The sequence below is a fragment of the Coffea arabica genome, chromosome 10c (genome assembly GCF_036785885.1).
Source record: "Coffea arabica cultivar ET-39 chromosome 10c, Coffea Arabica ET-39 HiFi, whole genome shotgun sequence".
Classification (NCBI taxonomy): domain Eukaryota; kingdom Viridiplantae; phylum Streptophyta; class Magnoliopsida; order Gentianales; family Rubiaceae; genus Coffea; species Coffea arabica.
Window position 1 is genome coordinate 7,437,127 of NC_092329.1, and position 21,480 is coordinate 7,458,606.

Sequence of the window (21,480 nt, forward strand, 5' to 3'; positions counted from 1 at the left end):
GGACAGGGATGAAGGAAATTCGAAGTTGCCGGGAAGATGTCAAGGCGCTCATTCTCGTGAGGCAAATGGCCAATGGCCAATGTCTGGCGGGAAATAAATATCCCATTTGCAAGACGCGAGAAAGAGACTTCCCGAGATGAGTTCTGATGAATTAGTTAGGAATGCTTATTACTGATGGTATGTTCCAATCCAATAATTCATTAATTAAATGCATCCAAGCAAGAGTGCAAGACTTGGCCTTCTTCACATCGCGAGCGGTTGGGGTCAAAAGTCAGAATTTTCAACTGGGATGGACTCCGTCAGTATCGCCTCTCTGCCCTCTGGCCCTTCTCCAGGCACCAGTGATCATCAGACCCAACTGATAAAACAAAATCAGCTTACTGGGATTTCTTGGACTGCCCCAAAACACACCATAGGGTTCTCCGAATTTATTTGTTCAAGTTCCCAGAAGTTATTAGGCTAACATAATTGTTTTATTTTCTGGTTGAAGAATAGTTGTTTGTCTGTTTTTTTACCTCTCTTTGAAAGGATACTTGCAAATCATATTTAAATGAAATATCCCTTTTTTTTTCAAGGATAGCATTTGCATCTTTGACATATAAGAGATGTTGGACAACTGTGGACAAATGAATTTTCTTGGGATTACATCAATGCCCTGCTCACGAGTTTCGATACTAGGAGTGAGTGCGATTGCGGGGCTTTTCTGGGCTTTGCTTCTGGCGGGAGCAGATGGCCAAGTAACAGATCCTACAGAAGGTAATTTATCTACATGAAACTAAAACGGAGATCCATCTATGAATGGTTAAAGTTGTGCAGCTCTATTATGATGTCTAATGTTGTCTGCAAATAATGCATGGTGTAGAAAACTGTGCAGATGTATATGAAGCATTTTACAGCCGTATATGAGTCGTCATCAAGATGTATACGTACTGAATTTGTTATCAATTTCTGCATGATCAATTGATCTGACTCATGTTCACTGTAGACTATGAGAAGTTCAACTTGAGAGCTTCTGGGATTGTACATATTCTAATATATTTTGTTTCCACAAACACCGCATTTTTTTGATTAACCACACTTTGCTTGAATCATCCGTCATCTTAGTAATATAGAAAAGATTTTTAGTGACAACCGATCACGGATATGATATACTATGTGATATTAATTATTGAGCAGAGAGATTTCGAGGGAGTGTGCATATTCAAAACCTTTGGCTAATTGACATTTAGTCTGTTAATCAAATGAATAAGTAACATAATCATAATAGAACAACCGCAGGATGTTTACCATGCAAGAGGAATTTCGTTTAAGCATCTGCATTTCTATGCCATTTCTATACAGGAGCTTGCAGCAAAGTTTGTAGCTGTTGAAATTTAACTTGGAAAGATCCCAACAATTAAATTTATAAAATCCAAAAAAAGAAAAAGAAGAAGCTAATCTAACTTGCACAAATATTTCAGTTGCATGATGAAATCGTAACAAGATTTTGAATTCAACATGCAGTCAGAGCATTGCAGGCTATAAAGCTAAATTTGATTGATCCAAATGGGATTCTCAGTGGCTGGAGTAGAGGAGACCCATGTGTTTCAAATTGGAGAGGAGTCCTGTGCTTTGATAGACAAGTCGCTAATGGCTATCATCATGTCAGAGAATTGTATGATTTTATTCTTTCCCGAGCTTTATCTTTCCTCTGTTATTATTTTGTTGAACCTATATATTTGGATGCCAATTTCATATGTCTTACTATTTGTGTTTCACACAGAACCCTTGGTATTGTAATTTTATCATGCAGTAATTGCTTTCCAAAATATATCCTTCGTAGGTAAAACAATACAAATAATAGAACTGGATTTTGGCATAAAGCATACTTAGCATGAACGCATTCTTCAGGAATAAAGTACCGTATTTTGGCTGAAAATGACAGGCACGCACGCACATGTATGCACACTGCATATAGATATTACTTGTACTACAGAGTAGCATTTTTTTCTTTGTTGAGAGGACTACCGGAACAAAAGAGAACGGAGTTTATGGGAGGATTGCCATTTACCAGTGCTGAGTTTCAGATAGCTCATAACCATTCCTTGACCTTCAGGAGTGTGTGTAACCTACCAATCTCTAGGATACTTTGTTTGGCAACGGGAATTGCAGAATATATAGCTTAAGTTCTTTAGGTGTCTTATGTGAGCTGCTCTTCATGCCTATGGGCCACAAATGTTGACGAGTAAGTGTTGCACTTTTGTGCATATAACATTTGGAAATATGTGTTGAAGCTATGCCATGGGCCTTAATTGATGACTCTTTTGCGTTCGCAGCCTGGCTCCATGCCTGCAGTGCATTTTCATTGTAAATCAGTTGGTGGGTATACAATCCATGACAAGATGTTGGAGCAGCCTCCATGGTAGGGGAGGAGGACCGAGTTGGCAAGCCTAGTCTTTAATTTTCTGTTCCATTAAACAACAATAGAAAGTACTTTAGGTAAACTATCTTTTTGATGCTTGGAAAATTTTTGATCAATTTGGCTCCTGGATATTCTTTGAGATATCGATGAATTAGTGATGAGGAACAGAAACAAAATGTTTGCATCTTTTGGGCTGTGTAAATGAAAGGTAAGCTTCTGCGAAGGATGTGGGTGCATGGCATATGCTGCATTCTTTTTGGGGGCCCAATCCAAATTAGTAGACAGGAATTGACAATAACTATCCCGCCTGGTAAAGTTTTCAGTAACTTTCTTGGATTCAAAGATTTTTGGGGCTGATGTTTTTCTGAAACCTCTAATTGGAAACAAATTGTAGTAGTGGTTTTGGTTGTAACGGAGCAGACCCCAGAATGGATAACCTAGATGAGATTTCTTATGTGAACAAATTTCTTGTAATCATTTACATGTATACGATGACAAGTATCCAGTGCATCATGTCTTGTGTATCAAGCAACAAAATGCAATATGCTGTAATTATGGTGCCTGTTATTATACTCTAAATTATGGAAAGTTTTCGTAGTGGTGAAAATGATGCTTGTAAGGAGCACTAACTTTCTCCTTTTGATAGTCTTGTACGTTGACAGAGGAAAGCATGTTTAGGGAAGTTATTTACCTGTATAAGATCTACATTCGCAAGATGCTCAATTTTTTTGCTGCTCTATGCATCTAAAATTGTTTTAAATTTCCAGAAAATCTTACAAATGTTTCCGTCCAAAAGTATCTTGCAATTGCTTGAACTCGTATGCTTTAGTAATCATCTTAGAGAAGTTATGTGACATATCTAGTACTCACCTGGAAATGAAATTCTTTTTTTATATTTCATGTTGATTTAAAACTGTATGATATTCAATGGTTTCTGTCTCTGAACAGGCATTTACTTAACCTGAACCTGTCAGGAAGCTTATCAGCTGAGGTTGGCCGTCTAGCTTACTTAAGGATACTGTAAGTTGGAGTTTCTTTTTGGAACTTGTTTGATGAAAATGCAAAATGATTCGTTTTCCAAGACAATTAATTTTGGGTTTTTTCATTGGGTCGCTGCAACTTTATTGTTCTTTTTTGTTTTATAAATGCGTGTTTCATGTTTGTTTTACAGCGATGTCATGTGGAATGCAATTGGTGGGTCAATACCCAAAGAGATAGGGAATATGACCAACTTAGAATTGCTGTAAGCTAACGCAGCTTTAGTTGAATGCTTCTATTCTCTAACAAATCTGTGGTATTTGTTGTTGTTTGTTTCTAGTTTAGTGCTATGATGGAATCAAATTTGTAATCACAAAACATTTTTTGTTTAACAAAAATAAGTATGCCACTTTTATCTGGCCTACCTGTAACTGTTCTCTTTTTACAGGCTCCTAAGTGGTAATCAATTCACTGGTTCCTTGCCTGAAGAGATTGGTTACCTTGAAAACTTGGAAAGGATACAAATTGACCAGAACCAGATATCTGGACAGTTACCTAAATCATTTTCAAACTTGAAGGTGGCAAAGCACCTGTGAGAAATTTTCTCTGTGTTTGCTTGTTCCAATTTCCCCTTTGGCCTCAAGTTTACTTTCATACTGCAGTGAAACTGGATCTGTCTTCTTGTTACTAGTTACTATAATCAGTAACTTCATTTCCTCTTGTTTGTTACGCTATACTCCAACAGCCACATGAATAACAACTCACTTAGCGGTCAAATCCCACCTGAGCTATCTAGAGTTCCGAGTCTTGTTCACCTGTGAGTAAGAAATTGAGTTTTTATTTGTTTATTTCTTTTATAATACATTTTGCACTAGATTATTTGAGATTTAGGAATTGTAAATGGCATATATTTTTCAGGTTACTGGGTAATAACAATTTGTCAGGGTATCTACCACCGGATTTCTCCTTGCTTCCAAATTTGCTTATACTGTACGCTATCTTTCTTCATCACATATGTCACGTGAGTTCATTGTTATTGCTTTTATGTGTCTCTGTAACGCCTAATCTCAAATTACTCTGCTTGCACATTATCTTCATTTGCTCGGGTTATCTGATTTTGTTAAAAGAAGTTGCTCATCTGGATATCAAAAGTAGGCATTCTCAAAGAATGCATTCGCTTAATTTTGCAAGAGGAATAAAAGCAGGAAAAGGCAATCACAGGAGAAGTCTTGATGAGAGTATATACTTGTGTTGCAAACTTTTGATGGGAGAAATCACAGAGATCTGATAATTTCACATTCTAAGCAACGAGAACCTTGAAGTAATATTCCTAATCACCATAAGCAATGTGTGAATATGGCCCGAAAAAATGCCTGTCTTGTGATTGAAGCAGCTACTGCCTGTAGCATTTGGAACATCAAGTATTCCCATATGTTCATTTGCTTGCTAGTAGTTCATTTTCCTTTCAAATGGGCACATAAAACTCCATACTTTTGCTTTGAAAATGCCAATACCCAAGCTCCTATCAGTTATGACAGAAGATGATCGACAGATCTAGTGGATGAAGTCACTCGGAGTAACACACTGTGCAAGGGAATCAACTTGAGATTAGCAGTATTTAGTGACATCTGGTATAGTGGTTAAGAAAACTCCAAGTGATAATATTTGCTCACTCGATGTGACTAAAAGTTTCTTTTGCTTGTACTTTCCAGGTATCCAAAGTCTGCTTGCTTTAGGAAGAGTTCGCCCTGTCTTTCAAAGTCCTTAAAGATGTGGACTTATAGATTTCAATAGCTTTCAATACAACTGTTCTGGAAAGTAGCATTTAGTACTTATAGTAGGATTTTTGTAACTTTGGATAGATGTGGTCTTGAGTTGTGCAATGAAAATATATAACCTTTTAATGTCCAAGGTATGCATAAGAACTTAGAGATATAAATACAATTAAAACTTGAAATTGAAGGAAAAATCGTGTCACATATATTTCTTTAACGAAATGAACCGGTTTGAAGATGAGATACAATCTCCTTCAAGGCAAAGAAGGAAACCGGTTGCTGCTCCGTTTCCATGTGAAAACTTGGTGTGCTATGTTATATTTGTAAAGTGGAGTTCGGCAACAGAAAGAAGAATTAATTTCCTTTTCAGTTTAGAAAGGAAGGTGCAGATTACTTTCTAGATGGATTTTGCATTGTCTCATGGACAAATGACAAAATAGTATAAATAGGTTCAACAAGTCTACAAGAAATTAATGTTAGCGTCTAACTGACATTAGGATTTGAGCTAATTGCCTATGTATTCTTTATATAATGATAGCAGATTCAAACGATAGGGCGGAGACCTCAGGAGTAAATAGGTCTCAAATGCATCAACTTTTACCATTATTTGGCTTATTGGCTGCATTATGTTAGTAAATCCTGCATTCTAAGGAGGGTCTGTTGAATGTTCAATTGGATGTGGATCTTTTATTCTTGCAGTTGTGAATATTTTGAAGATGATTGAAATCGAGCTGGTTATGATATGTAATTGTGCAGTTTCAATTAAGTCCAATTTTTATTTCATTGAAAAAGCAAGACATCATAAGTTATTCATGTAGGCAAAGAAGTTTTTCATGGTTAAATCTATTTACTAGAGGGCACAAATGCTGTTGCAACTGAGCATATCGCACTAGTAACTGCAACATTTAGTATGTCATGGAACTAATCAATTTTAGTTTTTTGTTTTAAAAACTCCAACAATGTGAATGCAATGATTTGTTTTGCCTCTATTTGCATCTAACTTTCTTTTCCTTCATGTTGTAGTCAAGTTGATAACAATAATTTCAGTGGGACTTCAATACCCGGTACTTACAAGAACCTCTCCCATGTATTGAAAATGTAAGTTTCAAAGGTCTTGCACATGATGCAGATGCTCATGATTTTGTTATAGTTAAAAAATGCCTGATCATGTAAAGCGTAAGGCATACGATGACTGTACCCATGGATGTGGATATGTGATAAAAGATATTCGATTTAATTTGGTATCCCATATTCTATGCAGTATACTCCTGCATCAAAAGAAATGTGGAATATTTCTTTTGATGAAAATTTTCCAGTCAATGGATGGAAAAAAGTTACATAGATTAGGAACTGCAGACATGTTGGAGAAATTTTTGAGCAAAGATTTGTAACAATTTAGATTTCCTGACTGTATCAGGAGTTTCCGGAACTGCAGCCTGCAAGGACCGATCCCAGACCTGAGCAACATGGTTAACCTTTTATATATGTAAGTCATCCTATGCTAGACACGCTGGTAGGTGAATGATCCACAGTTATATTTGGTCTCTAAATGTTCTTGCTTCATTACTTTGTTCGGAATTCCTATGCTGACTGATTTATACCTTCAACTCAGAGATTTCAGCTTTAATGGGCTAAGTGGATTTATGCCCCAAAGTAATATCTCTGGGAATATCACAACTATGTAAGCAAACTCTTTTGTCATTGTGGTGTTTAATAGAATAAAATTCCTGTTATATTGGTGTTTAGAAGTACTTACTGAGTTTCATGTTAATTATTGATTGTAACAATTCTTCCGCTTACCCACAGCTACTGTTTGCATGCTGCAGCGATCTATCACACAATGATCTTTCTGGAACTATTCCTATGAACTTGTCAGGCCTACCTTATTTGCAAAGATTGTAAGCATCTATTCATTCTTAAATCAGATATTGTGTTCCAAGAAAATGCTGCTGCTTAGTTTTTCCGTTCATGGTGTAATTCATATCCATTAGGTGTATTAATCTCTTTGGTGGAAACATGTATTAATTGGACTCAATCAATTAAGTGGACATTATTCATGTTGCAGGTCACTTGCAAACAATTTGTATAATGGTTCTGTACCATCAATTATTTGGCCAAATACGACTATGACTGGCAATGAAGCACTTACAATGTAAGTTCACAAACATTAGCAATCCATTTTCTTTATTACATCTCACCCTCAGGGGTAGGGCTATGCTCCTTCCATCCTCCAAAACATGGTTTGTATGGAAACACTGGTCTGCCATGTTGTCCTATAAAAAAAAAGTTTAACTCAATACTATATATGTGTGTGTATATTTATATATTTGTCTGGATCACTCCTACTACATTAATATCAACAAGGGAGAAATTTTGTTTTACTTTAATTATGAATCTGTTTTGTGCTCCAGAGATCTGCAGAATAACAGGTTTTTAAATGTCTCCAGCAGACTTATTCTCCCTTCAAATGTCACGATGAGGTTTGTTAGTTGGATTACCTTCAGGACAATGAATTGTAGCTTAGAAGCAGCATTTTCACCCTGTACAAATGTTTAAAATATATTTTGGTCATTTATAAGCCTTGCAATGTATCTTATGTTATTTTCCCGCTACTTGTTTCAATAAATTTCCAGGCTTAAAGGAAATCCTATGTGCGCAAATGTTACCTTAACCAAGTTCTGTGGAACTGAAGACGAAGATGCTGGGAATATCGTTAACTCAACAAACTCCAGTTTTTGTCGTCCTCAAGCTTGCCCAGCCCCTTATGAATTTGCACCAGCATCTCCTGTTCCTTGCTTGTGTGCTTTACCTCTCTATGTTGGTTATCGTTTGAAGAGTCCAGGTTTCCAAGATTTCCGGCCCTATATCCATCAGTTTGTGCTGCATCTAACCTCTGTTTTGCAACTAGAACTTTATCAGCTTTATATCAATTCAACTGCATGGGAAGAGGGCCCTCGACTGAGGATGTACTTGAAGATTTTTCCAGTATATGATAATATTTACTTGAACCTGTTCAGTAAGAGTGAAGTTCTTCGAATTCAGACAATGTTCACATCATGGGAGATTCCCGATGCTGATATTTTTGGTCCTTCGGAACTTCTAAACTTTACTATTCCGGAACCTTATGATGAAAGTTTGTCTCCTATTCTGCGTGATATGGTATCATGGTTCATATTTGTTTTGACTTTTTGGGAGGGATGTGTCATTGAAACAAAGAAGCCATACAACTTATTATGTATGCTTTTAACTGTTAAAAAGCCCTGATATCCTTTTGAATTCTTTACCAGGTTAGTTGGACCAACCTCTGTTGAGGTTTACTGTAACTGCAGGACTTCCCTTCTTGTTTATAGAATTTTATTTACCACCACCTTTAAATTACATATCATGCTATAAAAGTTTTCATCTATTGCTTCGTAATCTTGATGTCATTCAATAAACTAAAGAAATATAGTAAGTTAAACAGAAACAGATGATATCAGATATCTCCCATAATCTCTGTTTTATGGTTCAATATCAGCAGTTAACTGTGATTTACACTTACATTAATCGCAATGGTTTTGTACACCAAATGGAACAAAGTGAAACATGGTGCTAAGAAAATGTTGTTTTAGTCCACGTAAAAAGTAACTACATAATAAATATGACTGTCATAGGAAAGGAAGCCTATTGTAAGGATTATGATTGTATCAGGCCATTGGTATATCATCGCATGCATAAAGGCATCGGCACTTGATGCTGATTGTTCTCCACTCTACCGCATATAATGCAATTCTGATATATTAGTTAATAGTGATTGTGGTACTTAAAAACTTAGAATTGTATAACCACAAGTTCCGAGACTTGTGCTTTTGGTTATCTTATGTGGTTGTAAGTTTAATTACAGTGTGAAAGTCTATTGGCCTTTCTATATGTCTCATGGTCTATTGACATTACTGAAATTGTGCATTTAATTTCATCACGGACAAGTTATTGATCCTGTTCAGGTCATTCAAAGAGGCAGGGGGACAAAGTACTTCATATCTGCATGTCCCCATAAATTTTGAAAAACTAGTCTAATCCTAAATTTTTCTTCTAACTTGCAGTAATTTCTCCTTCAGCTTCTGGTTTAAGCAAGGCTGCCATAGGCGGCATTGTTTCAGGGGCCATTGCTACTGCAGCTATACTATGTGCTTGTATGCTGTGGCTTATCTTGAAATTCCGCAAGAGGAAACATCATGCAGTTTCAAAAGGACATAACTGTGAGTTTCCTATCGTTGGAGATTTTGGTGACAATACGAAGATTAAAGTTCATCATTGTTTCTTAGTGGTGGTGTATAAGGCAACTCCTGATAGCATGCCATTATGCAAGTATACGTTCAGTTGTTGATCGTACAACGAAGAAAAAGGATTGCTTTGAAGCTTGAAATATATCCTCTCCTTGAATTAGCCTATATTGTGCTAAAGTTAATTTTTAATCAATTGGTTAAAAAAACTGATTGATATGGCCTCCCTATGTTTCTTCCTTTAGTTCGGTATGTCCTGGAATACTGATTTGCATGCAATAAGGTTTATTTCTGCAATCACAAATCATGAAATTTAAAGGGGCTGTGTGGGTTGTTATACTTGTTAATTGACTGATAGGGGAAGAGTTTTATATGGTGGTTGAAATCTATCATTTTGTAATATTTCATGTTATACTTGCAGTGTCAAAGATCTCGGTCAAAATCGATGGTGTGAAAAAATTTTCTTACAAAGAAATGGCTCTTGCAACCAACAACTTTGATAGCTCTAGCCAAGTTGGACAAGGAGGGTATGGAAAAGTCTTTAAAGGCATTCTAGCTGATGGAAATATTGTTGCCATTAAGCGTGCTCAAGTGGGTTCAATGCAAGGTGAAAAGGAGTTCCTTACAGAAATAGAACTCCTATCAAGATTACATCATAGAAACTTGGTTTCTCTGATTGGATACTGCGATGAAGAAGGTGAACAGGTACCCGTAGAATATCACATTCAACATCAGCTAGGCTTTTTCAACTTTTCAGCACTGTAGTTCTTTTTTTACTTTTTCCAATTCTTTATGTTTTCTTTTTTTTTTTTTTGTGGGGTCGGGGTGAGTGGGGGAGGAGGAACTAAGGCAATGATGGTTGCTTGAGGTGGATGTTTGACTTCTTGACGTAACACTTGAGGCTTGGACAGAGGATTTGCATTCCATTGTTGTGAAAATCAAGATTTTAGTACAATTCTACTAGGAAACCTATCAAAACACCGGGAGGGGGGGGATTGCAGCAAGGAGCAACATCTTGCAATTTAAGCTCCTCAGCTGTACAAAACAGACTATATAGTTAAAATCACGTGTTCATGGATAATGATTATTTTCCCTTGTTCATGGTGCTTTATGATGCAGATGTTGGTTTACGAATTCTTGTCTGATGGTACCTTGAGGGATCACCTGTCTGGTACTTTACGTCAACTGCCTTCTCAATTTTCTTCTGACTATTGATTGATTACTTATGCTTTTCTATTTCTTGATTGACATTTTCTTGCACAAAATTAGTCCTCTGTGACCTAGTATGAACCCTCACTTATATTTACAATGAGGCTGAGCTGGTGCACGTGGAGACACAATGGCACACCGCCAAGTGTGTGTTTGTGTTCTTCTTGATACAAATCGGAACATTTTGTTTCTTTGTTTTATATTTCTTCCTCTGGACCCGCTTAGGAGTAAGGGGGAGGTGAGTAGACAAAATTTGGATCCACAGGTCATAGAGTACTGAACTTATAGTTTATCTGAGTAGCAAATTACTTCAGCTGGTCATTCACATGCAATTTTAGGGGTTATTAATGTACAGTTGGTGTGTTGCTTGTATATCGCAGGCAAGTCTAAGGAGCCTCTTAGTTTCACTATGAGGTTGAGAATTGCGTTAGGTTCAGCTAAGGGAATCCTCTACCTACATACAGAAGCTAATCCTCCTATATTTCATCGAGATATCAAGGCAACAAACATACTATTAGACTCTGGCTTTACAGCTAAGGTTGCCGATTTTGGACTCTCACGGCTTGCTCCAATTCCTGATCTTGAAGGAACTGCTCCTGCTTATGTATCTACTGTTGTTAAGGGGACTCCGGTAAGCATGATCCAGTTAGCAGACGAGTTTTTTTTTTTTTTTTTTTTTTTTTGTGAACGAGAGCCATTATTAACATCTTCTTTCCCCCTTGGGAAGTCAATATCCAATTTTCTCTGATCTGTTTATTCTGTTCAAGTTCTGAATGTTATCATCCACCCTGTTGATGAAATAATATGCAATACATTGTCAATTCACATTCAAAGAGCTACCTGCTCCCTTTTGTAATCATGCAGTCAAATAAGAATAGGCAAGCATATATACTCCATTATAGATGTGATAACTCGAGGAGAATATCTTTGCAGGGTTACGTTGATCCAGACTATTTCCTGACTCGTAAGCTTACTGATAAAAGTGATGTTTATAGCCTGGGTGTGGTATTTCTGGAGCTGTTGACAGGAATGCCACCAATTGTACACGGCAAAAACATTGTCCGTGAGGTAATTTCTCACACTTTTGTTGTCATAGGGTGAAAGTAACCAATATACTGATCACATATTCACATGCATATTCTAAGCCACTTGTTGATCATCCTCTTGAACTTCACCTTGTTGCGGCAGAGATGTCTCTCTTAACTGACTTTAAACAAAATATGAACCAGGTGAAGGATGCCTATAGTTCGGGTAGGATGATTTCGGTCATTGATAAGCATATAGGATCTCATCTCCCTGACTGTGTAGAGAAGTTCATGACTCTAGCTCTCAAGTGCTGTGAAGAAGAGACAGGGGCCCGACCTTCAATGGCAGAAGTGGTGAGAGAGCTTGAAGACATTTGGCTACTAATGCCAGAGCCTGAAGCTAAACTAGCAGAATCCTCTGCCACTAGCCCTGGAGGATATGCAATTTTATCTTCATCCGCTGCAACGAGAAATCCTCACACTTCCTCTGATGATTCCCTTGGCAGAGACCCTGGCAGTGAAGTAATCTCCACCCTCACACCTAGATGATCATTGACCTTGTATTTATATATTGCCCTCACCCTCCATGTAGGGAACTCATTTCTTTGGTATATGAGCAGGCATCTGTGTGCAGTTCTTTGTGTTTTTCATGCTAAACTTTGGCACAATGAATCAAAGCTCATTGTATTATAACTAGTTGATGCATAGATTGAGACGAAAGAAATCATGGCCTTGTATGATAGTTCATGCGGAGGATGTTATTTGCAAATTAGCTGCATGTATGTGATTCTCTTTTTAAGTAATACAAAAACCATGGTTGTATTAAGTTCAGAGTTGCATCGGTGACAGTTTTTCTAGTATTTCAAGCTCCAAGGTATCGAATGCTTTGACAATGATAGCAGAAGCCCTGTGTGTATCATTCCACTGTGGTAGGTTAAGATGGAACATCATGTCCTCTTGGTCTATAATTCTAGTCAAAAGTAGGGAGAACCGGAGAACCTTCAGGCTTGTACCTTCCAATCCAGACATCCAAACTGGAAGCTGCAAGTCAAATGGTCGAGGGATAAACTACCACGAGCAAGAATTCTAATCAGTGGATTTTCTGAACTCTCACAAACTATATTGCAGAAATACTTAAGATACATGTATGATCAGGCAGGATTCACAAAATAACAACACGAAAACTTGAAAGTTGAAACATGATCTAATAAGAATAATACACCTTTTGAGTGGTTCTCCATGGGTCCAAAGAAGCACATCAGGAAAGCCTAACAACTCTTGAGGAACTTGTAACGTGAAAATCATGCAACGACCAGAGACCATACAAGCTATTGGAGAGGACAATGGGAGTTGTAGGGTGTCATTTGAGTCTGATAACTAGGTGTCCCAACGGGGCCAGTGGATGCTTTCCAGTGGACCTGACGGCTGCCCTCACATCTACGGCAGCATTCTCTTCCCTCCCAGAGGCCATCTGGGGTGGCTGATAAATTAGGATTGTAGCAACCTAGGATGTGAAAGCCCCCTCTGGTGGAGGTTGTCTTGCAGTTTTCAGCGTGGGTTTTATCATTTATGTGGCCTGGAGACTGAAGGCAGCGGCACTAGGATTGCATCAGGCCTAAGCCTCTCGTTGTCTTTAGACATTGAACCAAAGATTTCTCTTTGGTCCGGATTTTTGTTGTACTCAATTTCACTTTTCTTCGAACATAAATAATTGGCAATGTTTTTGGGTAACAGAATTGCATTAAATATATTCACATTAATTAGGTGGTTACTCAACATTAATTAAGCGTTTTCAGTGCAAATCCGGAATAGATGATTATATAATGACTAAGTATTGCTGTCGCATGAGAAATATTTAAGCCTTCGCTGGATATCATTGAGTTTACTTTTAGACCTACTCTCAATTTTAGAAGGGCAAATTACAAATAACATCCCTATGATCTCATTTATTATCACATAATAACCATATAGTTGGCAAATAGTCATATGACCCCTTGTAATTTTATACGAAGAGAGAAGTAGAGGGATATCACTATACAACCTTCACTAACCGCGATTGTGTACACACACACACCCTTACAATCAGATAAATTGACTATAAGCGCCAAATCGCATTTCTTTTACAATCAAATGAATAAATTGTGAGTACCAAACGACGAGGTGTATAACTAAATGATAAGTGTATGTATCAAAATGATAATGATAAGATGCAAATTATCTAGCACCATGCATAATCAAACAAATGAAGTGTAAGATCAATAACAAAGTATCATAAGATGTACAAACATATAAACAAAGTGTAACTATCAAATGACATAATATCTCGCACCATGCATAATCAAACAAATGAAGTGTAAGATCAATAACAAAATATCAAAAGATGTACAAACATGTAAACCAAGTGTAACTATCAAATGACATAATATACAATCAAACGGTCAAACTATAAGGAACAAGCATTTTTAGTAAGGTTGTTACAAGATATTCCTCGCATTTTACGTAGAAGTTGGTGTTAATTACAACTTAATTATGTTGACTTATTTAAATCCGTCCACCAACAACACGCCCAAACCTGCCCATCAATTTTGAATGGGTCAAAATAAGTACTCAATTAACCATTTAATTTACATGTAATAGGTTGACTCGACTCACCCATTTATATACATTTAAAAATTATTATACATTCAAACTCAACTTTTAGTGAGTGTTAAGCAAATAAATTTGAATTTCTTACCAATCTAATAACAATAAAATATCATTATTTCTTCTCAAACAACATGCGAAAAAATAGAAAAAAATATAAAATTTTAAGTGACTCGTAAATTAGTAATTAAATATTTAAATGAGTATAAATGAATTGATTCAATTAGACCCATTACTCAATTATGACTCGTTCATACACTCCCGAGTCATCCATTTTGATACCTCTAGTTTTATGTTAAACCAGAATTAGAAAGGAATATAAAACATCATTGAGCCAAAACTCTTACTATCTTGCTGGCTGGAATAATGCTGTGCCATGCAAACGTACCTATCTTAGTACAGCCCGAATAATTGCACTTCCTAAGTAATCCAACCGAAACCACCAGGCCAAGGTGACCACCACCAAAGCATCAAAGCATTAAAAATTGTCACATTAAGGGTCTGTTTGGTTGGAAGTAAAATGTTTTCCTTGGTAAAATATTTTCCGTGGAAGTAATTTTCCATGAAAATCATTTCCCTTTCATCATTTTCAGGTGTTTGGTTAGTTTATTGAAAATATTTTCTTACTTCATTTTTCTGGTGTTTGTTTAACTTTTGAAATATTTTCACTTTTATCTCTATCTTTACTTTCTACACATTATAACTACATACTTCTTCCCATGCAAAATAAGAAAATTTATCTCATTGTTTAACTTTAAAAAATCTTGGAGAAATGTATATATGAATAAAAAATATCTCCTTAAGCAATAAACAAATTGCTGGCCATTTAGTGTCAAATATCAATCACATGCAATGCTTATTGTGACATATATCTTGCACTCTCACTGCTGAAAGTTTCTCTAGAAAAGAATGTCCCTATTATACATAATTAATTACTAGCATAGGATGAGCAGGATGAGGTTTTTTTTTATTTTGAATATACTAGGGGGAGGGTTGGGTGGTACGGGGGAGGGAGTGTAAGGAAGAGATCTTGGGTTCGAGTCCTCCTGTTTACACTAAAAAAAAAAAAAAAAAAAAAGAACATACTACAAAATGTTTTCAGTAAGTTTGGAACATACTACAGGCGGGATGCATGCATTTCGGAAAACAACTTCAGTAAGTTTGGAAGGGAAGTTGTTTTCCATAAGATGAGTGAAAATATTTTACATAGGAAAATGTTTTCAGTAACTTTTGTGCAACCAAACACTGGAAATTAGGAAAATATTTTCCTGGAAAACATTTTCACCCGAAACAAACGGACCCTAAGTGGCTTTACTTAAAAAATTCAGACGGGTGCGTAGTGCACCCGTCTGGTCCGATGATGGCTTTGTCACCTTCAAATTATTCTTTGATCTCTTAAGATCCCCTCTCCCTTTAGTATAGAATAGAATAGAATAGATTTATCGTTTTCGTTAAAAAAAAAAAAAAAAAAAAAAAAGAGTAATCAATCCGACACCTCAGTTGGGCCTTGGCCGATTGTATTATCTGTCATCCCATTTAAATTATTTGTCCTTTGCTGGATATTATTGATCCGTTGAAGCCTACCCTCCATTCTAGAGTTTCCCCATCTTCTCCCTAGCCAATGCAGCCCTTCCAGTCCTCTTGATTTAAGTGGCAATACTGATTCTGGTGATTTGACTAGCAGATTTTTCTTTATAACTTTTTCTTTCTCAGAAAATTCGCAACCCATTATTTTCACCGGGTTCATCTGCATGTCCAAACATATAATAAAGTAGCACTCTTTGGATCGAAAATTATTTGGAAATTTTTTAAAAAATAATACTTTAGTACTTTTTTGCGATAATCAGAAAAATAAAAAACCATTGTCAAACACTTGCGTGATATAACCAAAAATTGGAGGAAAAAAAATGGCTATCCCAACAAAGGAGAATTCTGAGGCCGGAATTGGATAAATAAATGAAATATTAGGAGACCAATACTCTGATCTTGTTGGCCAGGAAAAATAATGCGCCATGCTAATGCCTCTTTCTTGATGTTACGTTGAACTAATGCAGGCCTAATTGCACTAATTGAAACGAGACCTCAGTTAGTGCGCAAGAATGATTATAGCCAAATCCATAATTATCTGAAATGGATAAAAAGACATCTACTGATCAAGCGAATTTATTGAGGGCTAGAAACAATTCTGCTTAATTTGTAGGCAAAAAAAAGATTGTCACAGGCCATAATAAGCTTATATTAAAATGACAAAAATGGCCGTAGAACTGAAAAATGGACCATAGCATTAAGCCATTAACAGCTGTCTAATTTGGAGCAGGACTTGACATCAGCACATCGTGAACCAAACTTTCAAGATTTTTGTAGGATGATCCACTCGGGGCAGTGATGGCTTCTTCTGCCAATTTCTTCAGTTCTGCTGCCTTCTTCTTCATCTCTTGACCTCTATCTCCAACCATCAACTCATTTACAAGTTTCTCAACTTCATCACTCTTCACATTGTTATCAATTTCCAGAGCTGTGCCCAGATGATTGCAACAATACCAACAGTTCGTTTGCTGTTCCGCAAAAAAAGGCCAGCAAACCATGGGAACACCAGCACATATGCTTTCAAGTGTAGAGTTCCATCCGCAGTGTGTCAAGAACCCTCCAATTGAGGGATGTTTGAGAACATCTACTTGAGGGCACCAGCTTGCTAATAGACCCCTTTCTTTAGTGTCCAAAACGAATTCTGGAGGCAAAATTGCAGTTTCTCCAATGACTAAATCAGGCCTAATGATCCAGAGAAATGTCCTTCCACTTTTAGCAAGTCCCCAAGCAAATTCAACCAGTTGCTGGGGGGTCATAACTGTGACACTGCCAAAATTCACATAAACAACTGAGTTAGGCTCTTTGGAATCCAGCCACTCAGTACACCCTAGTTCTTCTTTCCATAGATTTGATCCCAAAGATTTCAGTTCATTGTCTGGAAGTTGATCCTCTATCAGATGAAGAGGACCAAGGGTGTAGACTGCTGGCAGGATGGAAGAAAAAGCATCTAAAACATCTGGCTCCATTGCATCAAAAGTATTCAGAATAAGAGCAGATGCATCATGAATCTTCTCAGCCTGATTAATTAAAAAATTCAACATAATATCGTTGCGGTCTGTGGTTCTAATGAAACTTGGCAAGTCCTTCAAGCGTATTCCTTTCATTCCTGGAATCCAATCGATAACTGTAGTATCTAGATAACCATTTGTTAAATAACTCCAATCTGTAAAATGAAAAAGGAAAAGGAAAAAAAAAAGTCAGTATCAAATCTTGTAAAACAACTTTAAATAATTTCCCTTATAGATGACACTTTTTAAGTATTCTGTAACACGTCTTGAAGCCATTTAAATTGGTCCACTTTTCTAACACAATCTGTTATTGATTGAACTAGTATTTCTGAAATTAATCATTAGTTGATTTATACGGTACCTTTGAGTGGTGTGTAGCCCTTTTCAACTAGATTTCGATAGTTGAGGTAAGCCATTACACCTCCAGCACCATTAGTCCAAAAGAAGACATCAGGGATGCCTAGGTCTCGGGCAACTTCAAGAGTGAAGCTCATGATCCCATCAGATACGATGCAAGAAACTGGAGGAACACCGGGACTACTATTGAGTCTAGTAACGAGTTGTCTGAAAGGTGCCAAGCAGTTCTTGCTAGTGGAATCACAAAGGGAGGGGACATCTTGGGTGGCATCTGCATCTGAAAAAGGAAGTCCATCAGGAATGGTTTCAAATTGGAAGGCAGGCAGGCCGTCAAGTGCGTTTTTCCCCCTTGATTTCAACAATCTTCTCTGATTGAATTCCGAGTGAACAAAGGTAATATGGAAGCCTTTGTGGTGAAGAATCTTGGCCAATTTGAACATGGGATTTATGCGGCCTTGTGCTGGAAATGGGATAAAGATTGCATGAGGCTTTGGTTTATTTGCAGTTTCCAAAGATCGCATCTTGCTTTCAAGTTCCAACTTTGAGCTACCCTGATGAGCTGCCTGCAAGAAATAGTAAAGCAAGGCTTGTCTTAGTGCCGCTTAGGGCAGCTCCAATGGGGGTGTAATGGGGAGCTCCAACCCCATTACACGGGAGCCGTGTCATGGATATTACACGCATCACCTGTGTGATGCGTGGTGATGCGTGTAATCCATTGAATTTTCTTCCTATGGCAACGGTAAAATTTCAGCGAGGATTTCCAACAGCAAAACTAAGTATGGATTATTATGATATCTTCACATTTGAAGTATCAAATATTTGTTTAATTTCCTACATAATTATTTTTAAAAAAATAATAATATATTATTTTTGAAACATAGAAAAAGATATATTATTCAAACTTAAAAATTAATAATATCATTTTTAGAAAATAAAAAAATTCAAAATGTACAAAATTTAACGAAAGTTAGTACTTTATTTTTTAAAAATAACAACATTAGTTTTAAAAATTACTTTATTTATTTATGGGATATGAGTTATGCATTATTAAAATAAATATTTGATTAATTGTGGACCCATGCTATTACACATTGTGGAGTGTAATCCATTGTGAGTGAAAGTGTAATAAAAGAGGAGAAAGTGAAATGCTGACGTGGCATGTGAATTACACTCCATAAAGTGTAATAGCATTGTGGATGCTCTTACGAGTTGCATGGCTGTACATAGGTGGACGCCATAGGCGCAGTTGGGACAGGCGGTCATGCTTTCATTCGATTTTGTTTGTATTTGCTGCATTATTCATTGTACGATCACATCATACTGTTATAATTTTAAAATTATTAATGTACATAAATAAAATATTTCACATATATATTTAATATAATAAATATAATATTTTTTAAATATTATTATAATTATGTAGTTATAACATACCAAATATTATAGTAATAAATACAATAATTAAACAAAATCGGACATAATACAACCGTACCGGCCCCATGTCCAATCTAACTCATGCTAGGTGCATATATCAAAGAAGGACTAATAGAATTAAAAAGATCTTTTACCCAAAAAAAAAAGAGAGTGGTGGTCCTCATCATTAGTTTATCTTCTCGTGTATTGCTTGTCATATCAAGACCTTGAAGTCGTCCCTTCATTATTTGTGATCTGAAAGAATCCACTCCTCTACAGCAGATGGAAACACCAGACAGGTGTCACTGCTTTACTAGTTTGTCGGTACCATAGCTTGCAGATACTTTTTTTTTTGTCGAAACGATAGATGTCATGTAACCTAATCTAGCCTAGTCTAAAGGGAAGGGGAGGGGGTTCGATGTGAGTACAGACTCCATCGATGAAGGTCAATTAAGACCGCCACAAATTGTGGCAAATTTGTGGGAGGCAGGAATTGAACCCCTGACCTCCAGCATCACCTTTAATGGTGATGACCACTGGACCAAATGGCCAGTGGCCCATAGCTTGCAAATACTTGATGGAGTTGTAATAGTTCTATTATGAATTTAGTCGGCATAGACGATGAATCTTGCCTAATTCTGTGTCAAGCCTTCGTATTTATTTCTAATGTTTTAAAGAATATGTTGTCTAAATTCATTATCTGAACTCCATTTTCTATTTGATGTTTCTTGTAGAAAAATTAATAATATCATTCCCCTAAATTAAAAATCACAATACCGATTGATTTGCTGATACGAAATATCTCCTCAAAGAACATTCTTTGCTTGAATAGTTGTACTCAACTGCTTGAAGATTATTGGTTTTGATATCTTTTTGAAGATTATTGGTTTTGATATCTTTTTTCCCTTGGAGCCAAGGAAGTTGAATCAAGTTTGAGAAGAAAGTTGTAAAACGGACTTTAAATCCCTTTCAATCCGATACTATATTCTTGTTTTCAGTTGTGGTTGCAGTATGTTGTTTGTATCATTGGAGAGAAATTTCAGCCAAGTCTTTAAAAGGTGCAAACTTGAGTTATGTGAGATTAAAAGGAGACGTGAGTTTGATCGATATCGTGGCATCAGTGCCGTGATGAGGCTGAGATTGGGGGGCTTTAGTAGAGGGGCCGAGGATCTAACGCGGTTTTCTCTACCTTGAATCATGTCAATTCATGTCTGAACAATTCTATCCATACCACATGTGTGGCAACGGAGTACACGGATAGTCTAACTTGTTCCGTAGTATGATAGTTATCGGTAAGTCTGATAATCGATTTTCGTGTGTCATATTGCTGTGTATTCTTGGAGCAAAAGTCTACATAATCTTAAAGAGTTAGTCTAGCAAAAGGCTGGAATACTCCTAAGTGAAATATATATGTGTGTGTGTGGCAACGGAGAAATCCGAAGGCAATGAACGGTGATAGCCCATTGGACTCTTGCCAATTGCCGACCAGCCGGAAACCACTCTTACACAGATATAGTTGTAATAACATGGATTGAATAAATTTTAGAGGAGGGTATAAATCGTGGACAATTGAACACACGCTAGCTTAAAATTCAATTTGCTACCAAAGAAACAAAGAAAAATCCACAGCATGCATCCATATAATTTTCTAGTATACAGCAATTTCATCAGGAATGTGAAAATTAGAAATGAAAGCTTCGATTAATGTTGATGACCTTGTACTTAAAAAGGGTGACAAGCTTTTGGATTGTTACAATCTCGATTACAAGGTAGTTACAGTCTACATGATGGACAATAAGCTGGTTCATAGTAATTAATGTGAAATATGCAGTTTGATCTATCAGCATCAAATGTAATAAATTCCTCGTCTGCATTGAAGCGCTCTAAGGCTCGTTAGTACACGTAGATTACACCTAATTAACCTATCGTATGAATTTTCACACTAACAATTATTACTTGTCTTACATTTATATAATTTTTCTAATTAACATTATTATTTTTTTCAAAACATGAACACCTGAACTCCATTTTAAAGAGTGTCGATTGGGTACTCGTTAGACAAACCCATCTTACCATTCGTATTATTTTGTAGTTTGGTTGAGCTTTGACCATTATTATGGTTGTTGAAACCTGTAACGGTTCCAATATGGTAGTAAAAGTTTGCATACTTAGTACCGTATTAGTAGCTATTAAGTGGAATCACATGCCTGCCAAATTTGGAAACTCACTTCAATCTCTAATCCGCCGAAATTTGTTAGGAAGTTGATAGATAGAATGCAGATGCGGCTCCCGAAATTATTGACTTGTAGACTTAAATTTCAA

General features: G+C 36.6%; 2 protein-coding genes and 1 long non-coding RNA gene across 10 annotated transcripts; 1 reads left to right on the forward strand and 2 right to left on the reverse strand.

The window, feature by feature from the left end:
- LOC113714843 (probable LRR receptor-like serine/threonine-protein kinase At1g06840) lies at positions 1–12,476 on the forward strand. 8 transcript variants are annotated; one of them, XM_027238956.2, is made up of 21 exons: positions 1–417; positions 581–756; positions 1,504–1,654; positions 3,350–3,421; positions 3,573–3,644; positions 3,828–3,971; positions 4,125–4,196; positions 4,298–4,369; positions 6,178–6,252; positions 6,572–6,640; positions 6,767–6,835; positions 6,981–7,052; positions 7,220–7,306; positions 7,566–7,634; positions 7,788–8,287; positions 9,237–9,392; positions 9,838–10,121; positions 10,536–10,587; positions 11,006–11,256; positions 11,559–11,693; positions 11,855–12,476. In XM_027238956.2, exons 2-21 carry the CDS (start codon positions 606–608, stop codon positions 12,197–12,199), a joined length of 2,898 nt encoding a protein of 965 aa, XP_027094757.2. In that variant the 5' UTR covers positions 1–417; positions 581–605; the 3' UTR covers positions 12,200–12,476. The 8 variants fall into 8 exon arrangements, with proteins under 8 accessions (XP_027094757.2, XP_027094759.2, XP_027094756.2 ...); XM_027238955.2 differs by having other exon boundaries at positions 2–417; positions 576–756; XM_072069630.1 differs by lacking the exons at positions 1–417; positions 581–756 and adding exons at positions 2,096–2,224; positions 2,316–2,478 and having other exon boundaries at positions 1,534–1,654.
- LOC140016188 (uncharacterized) lies at positions 11,364–13,300 on the reverse strand. The gene is made up of 2 exons (XR_011822531.1): positions 12,873–13,300; positions 11,364–12,718 (listed from the first exon to the last, which is right to left on the reverse strand). It is a non-coding gene; the product is annotated as an uncharacterized lncRNA (long non-coding RNA).
- Positions 13,301–16,440: 3,140 nt separating this feature from the next.
- LOC113714851 (7-deoxyloganetin glucosyltransferase) lies at positions 16,441–18,436 on the reverse strand. Its single transcript, XM_027238970.2, has 2 exons — positions 17,750–18,436; positions 16,441–17,543 (listed from the first exon to the last, which is right to left on the reverse strand). The coding sequence occupies exons 1-2, from the start codon at positions 18,264–18,266 to the stop codon at positions 16,597–16,599; spliced, it is 1,464 nt and encodes a 487-aa protein (XP_027094771.1). The 5' UTR covers positions 18,267–18,436; the 3' UTR covers positions 16,441–16,596.
- Positions 18,437–21,480: the final 3,044 nt, after the last annotated feature.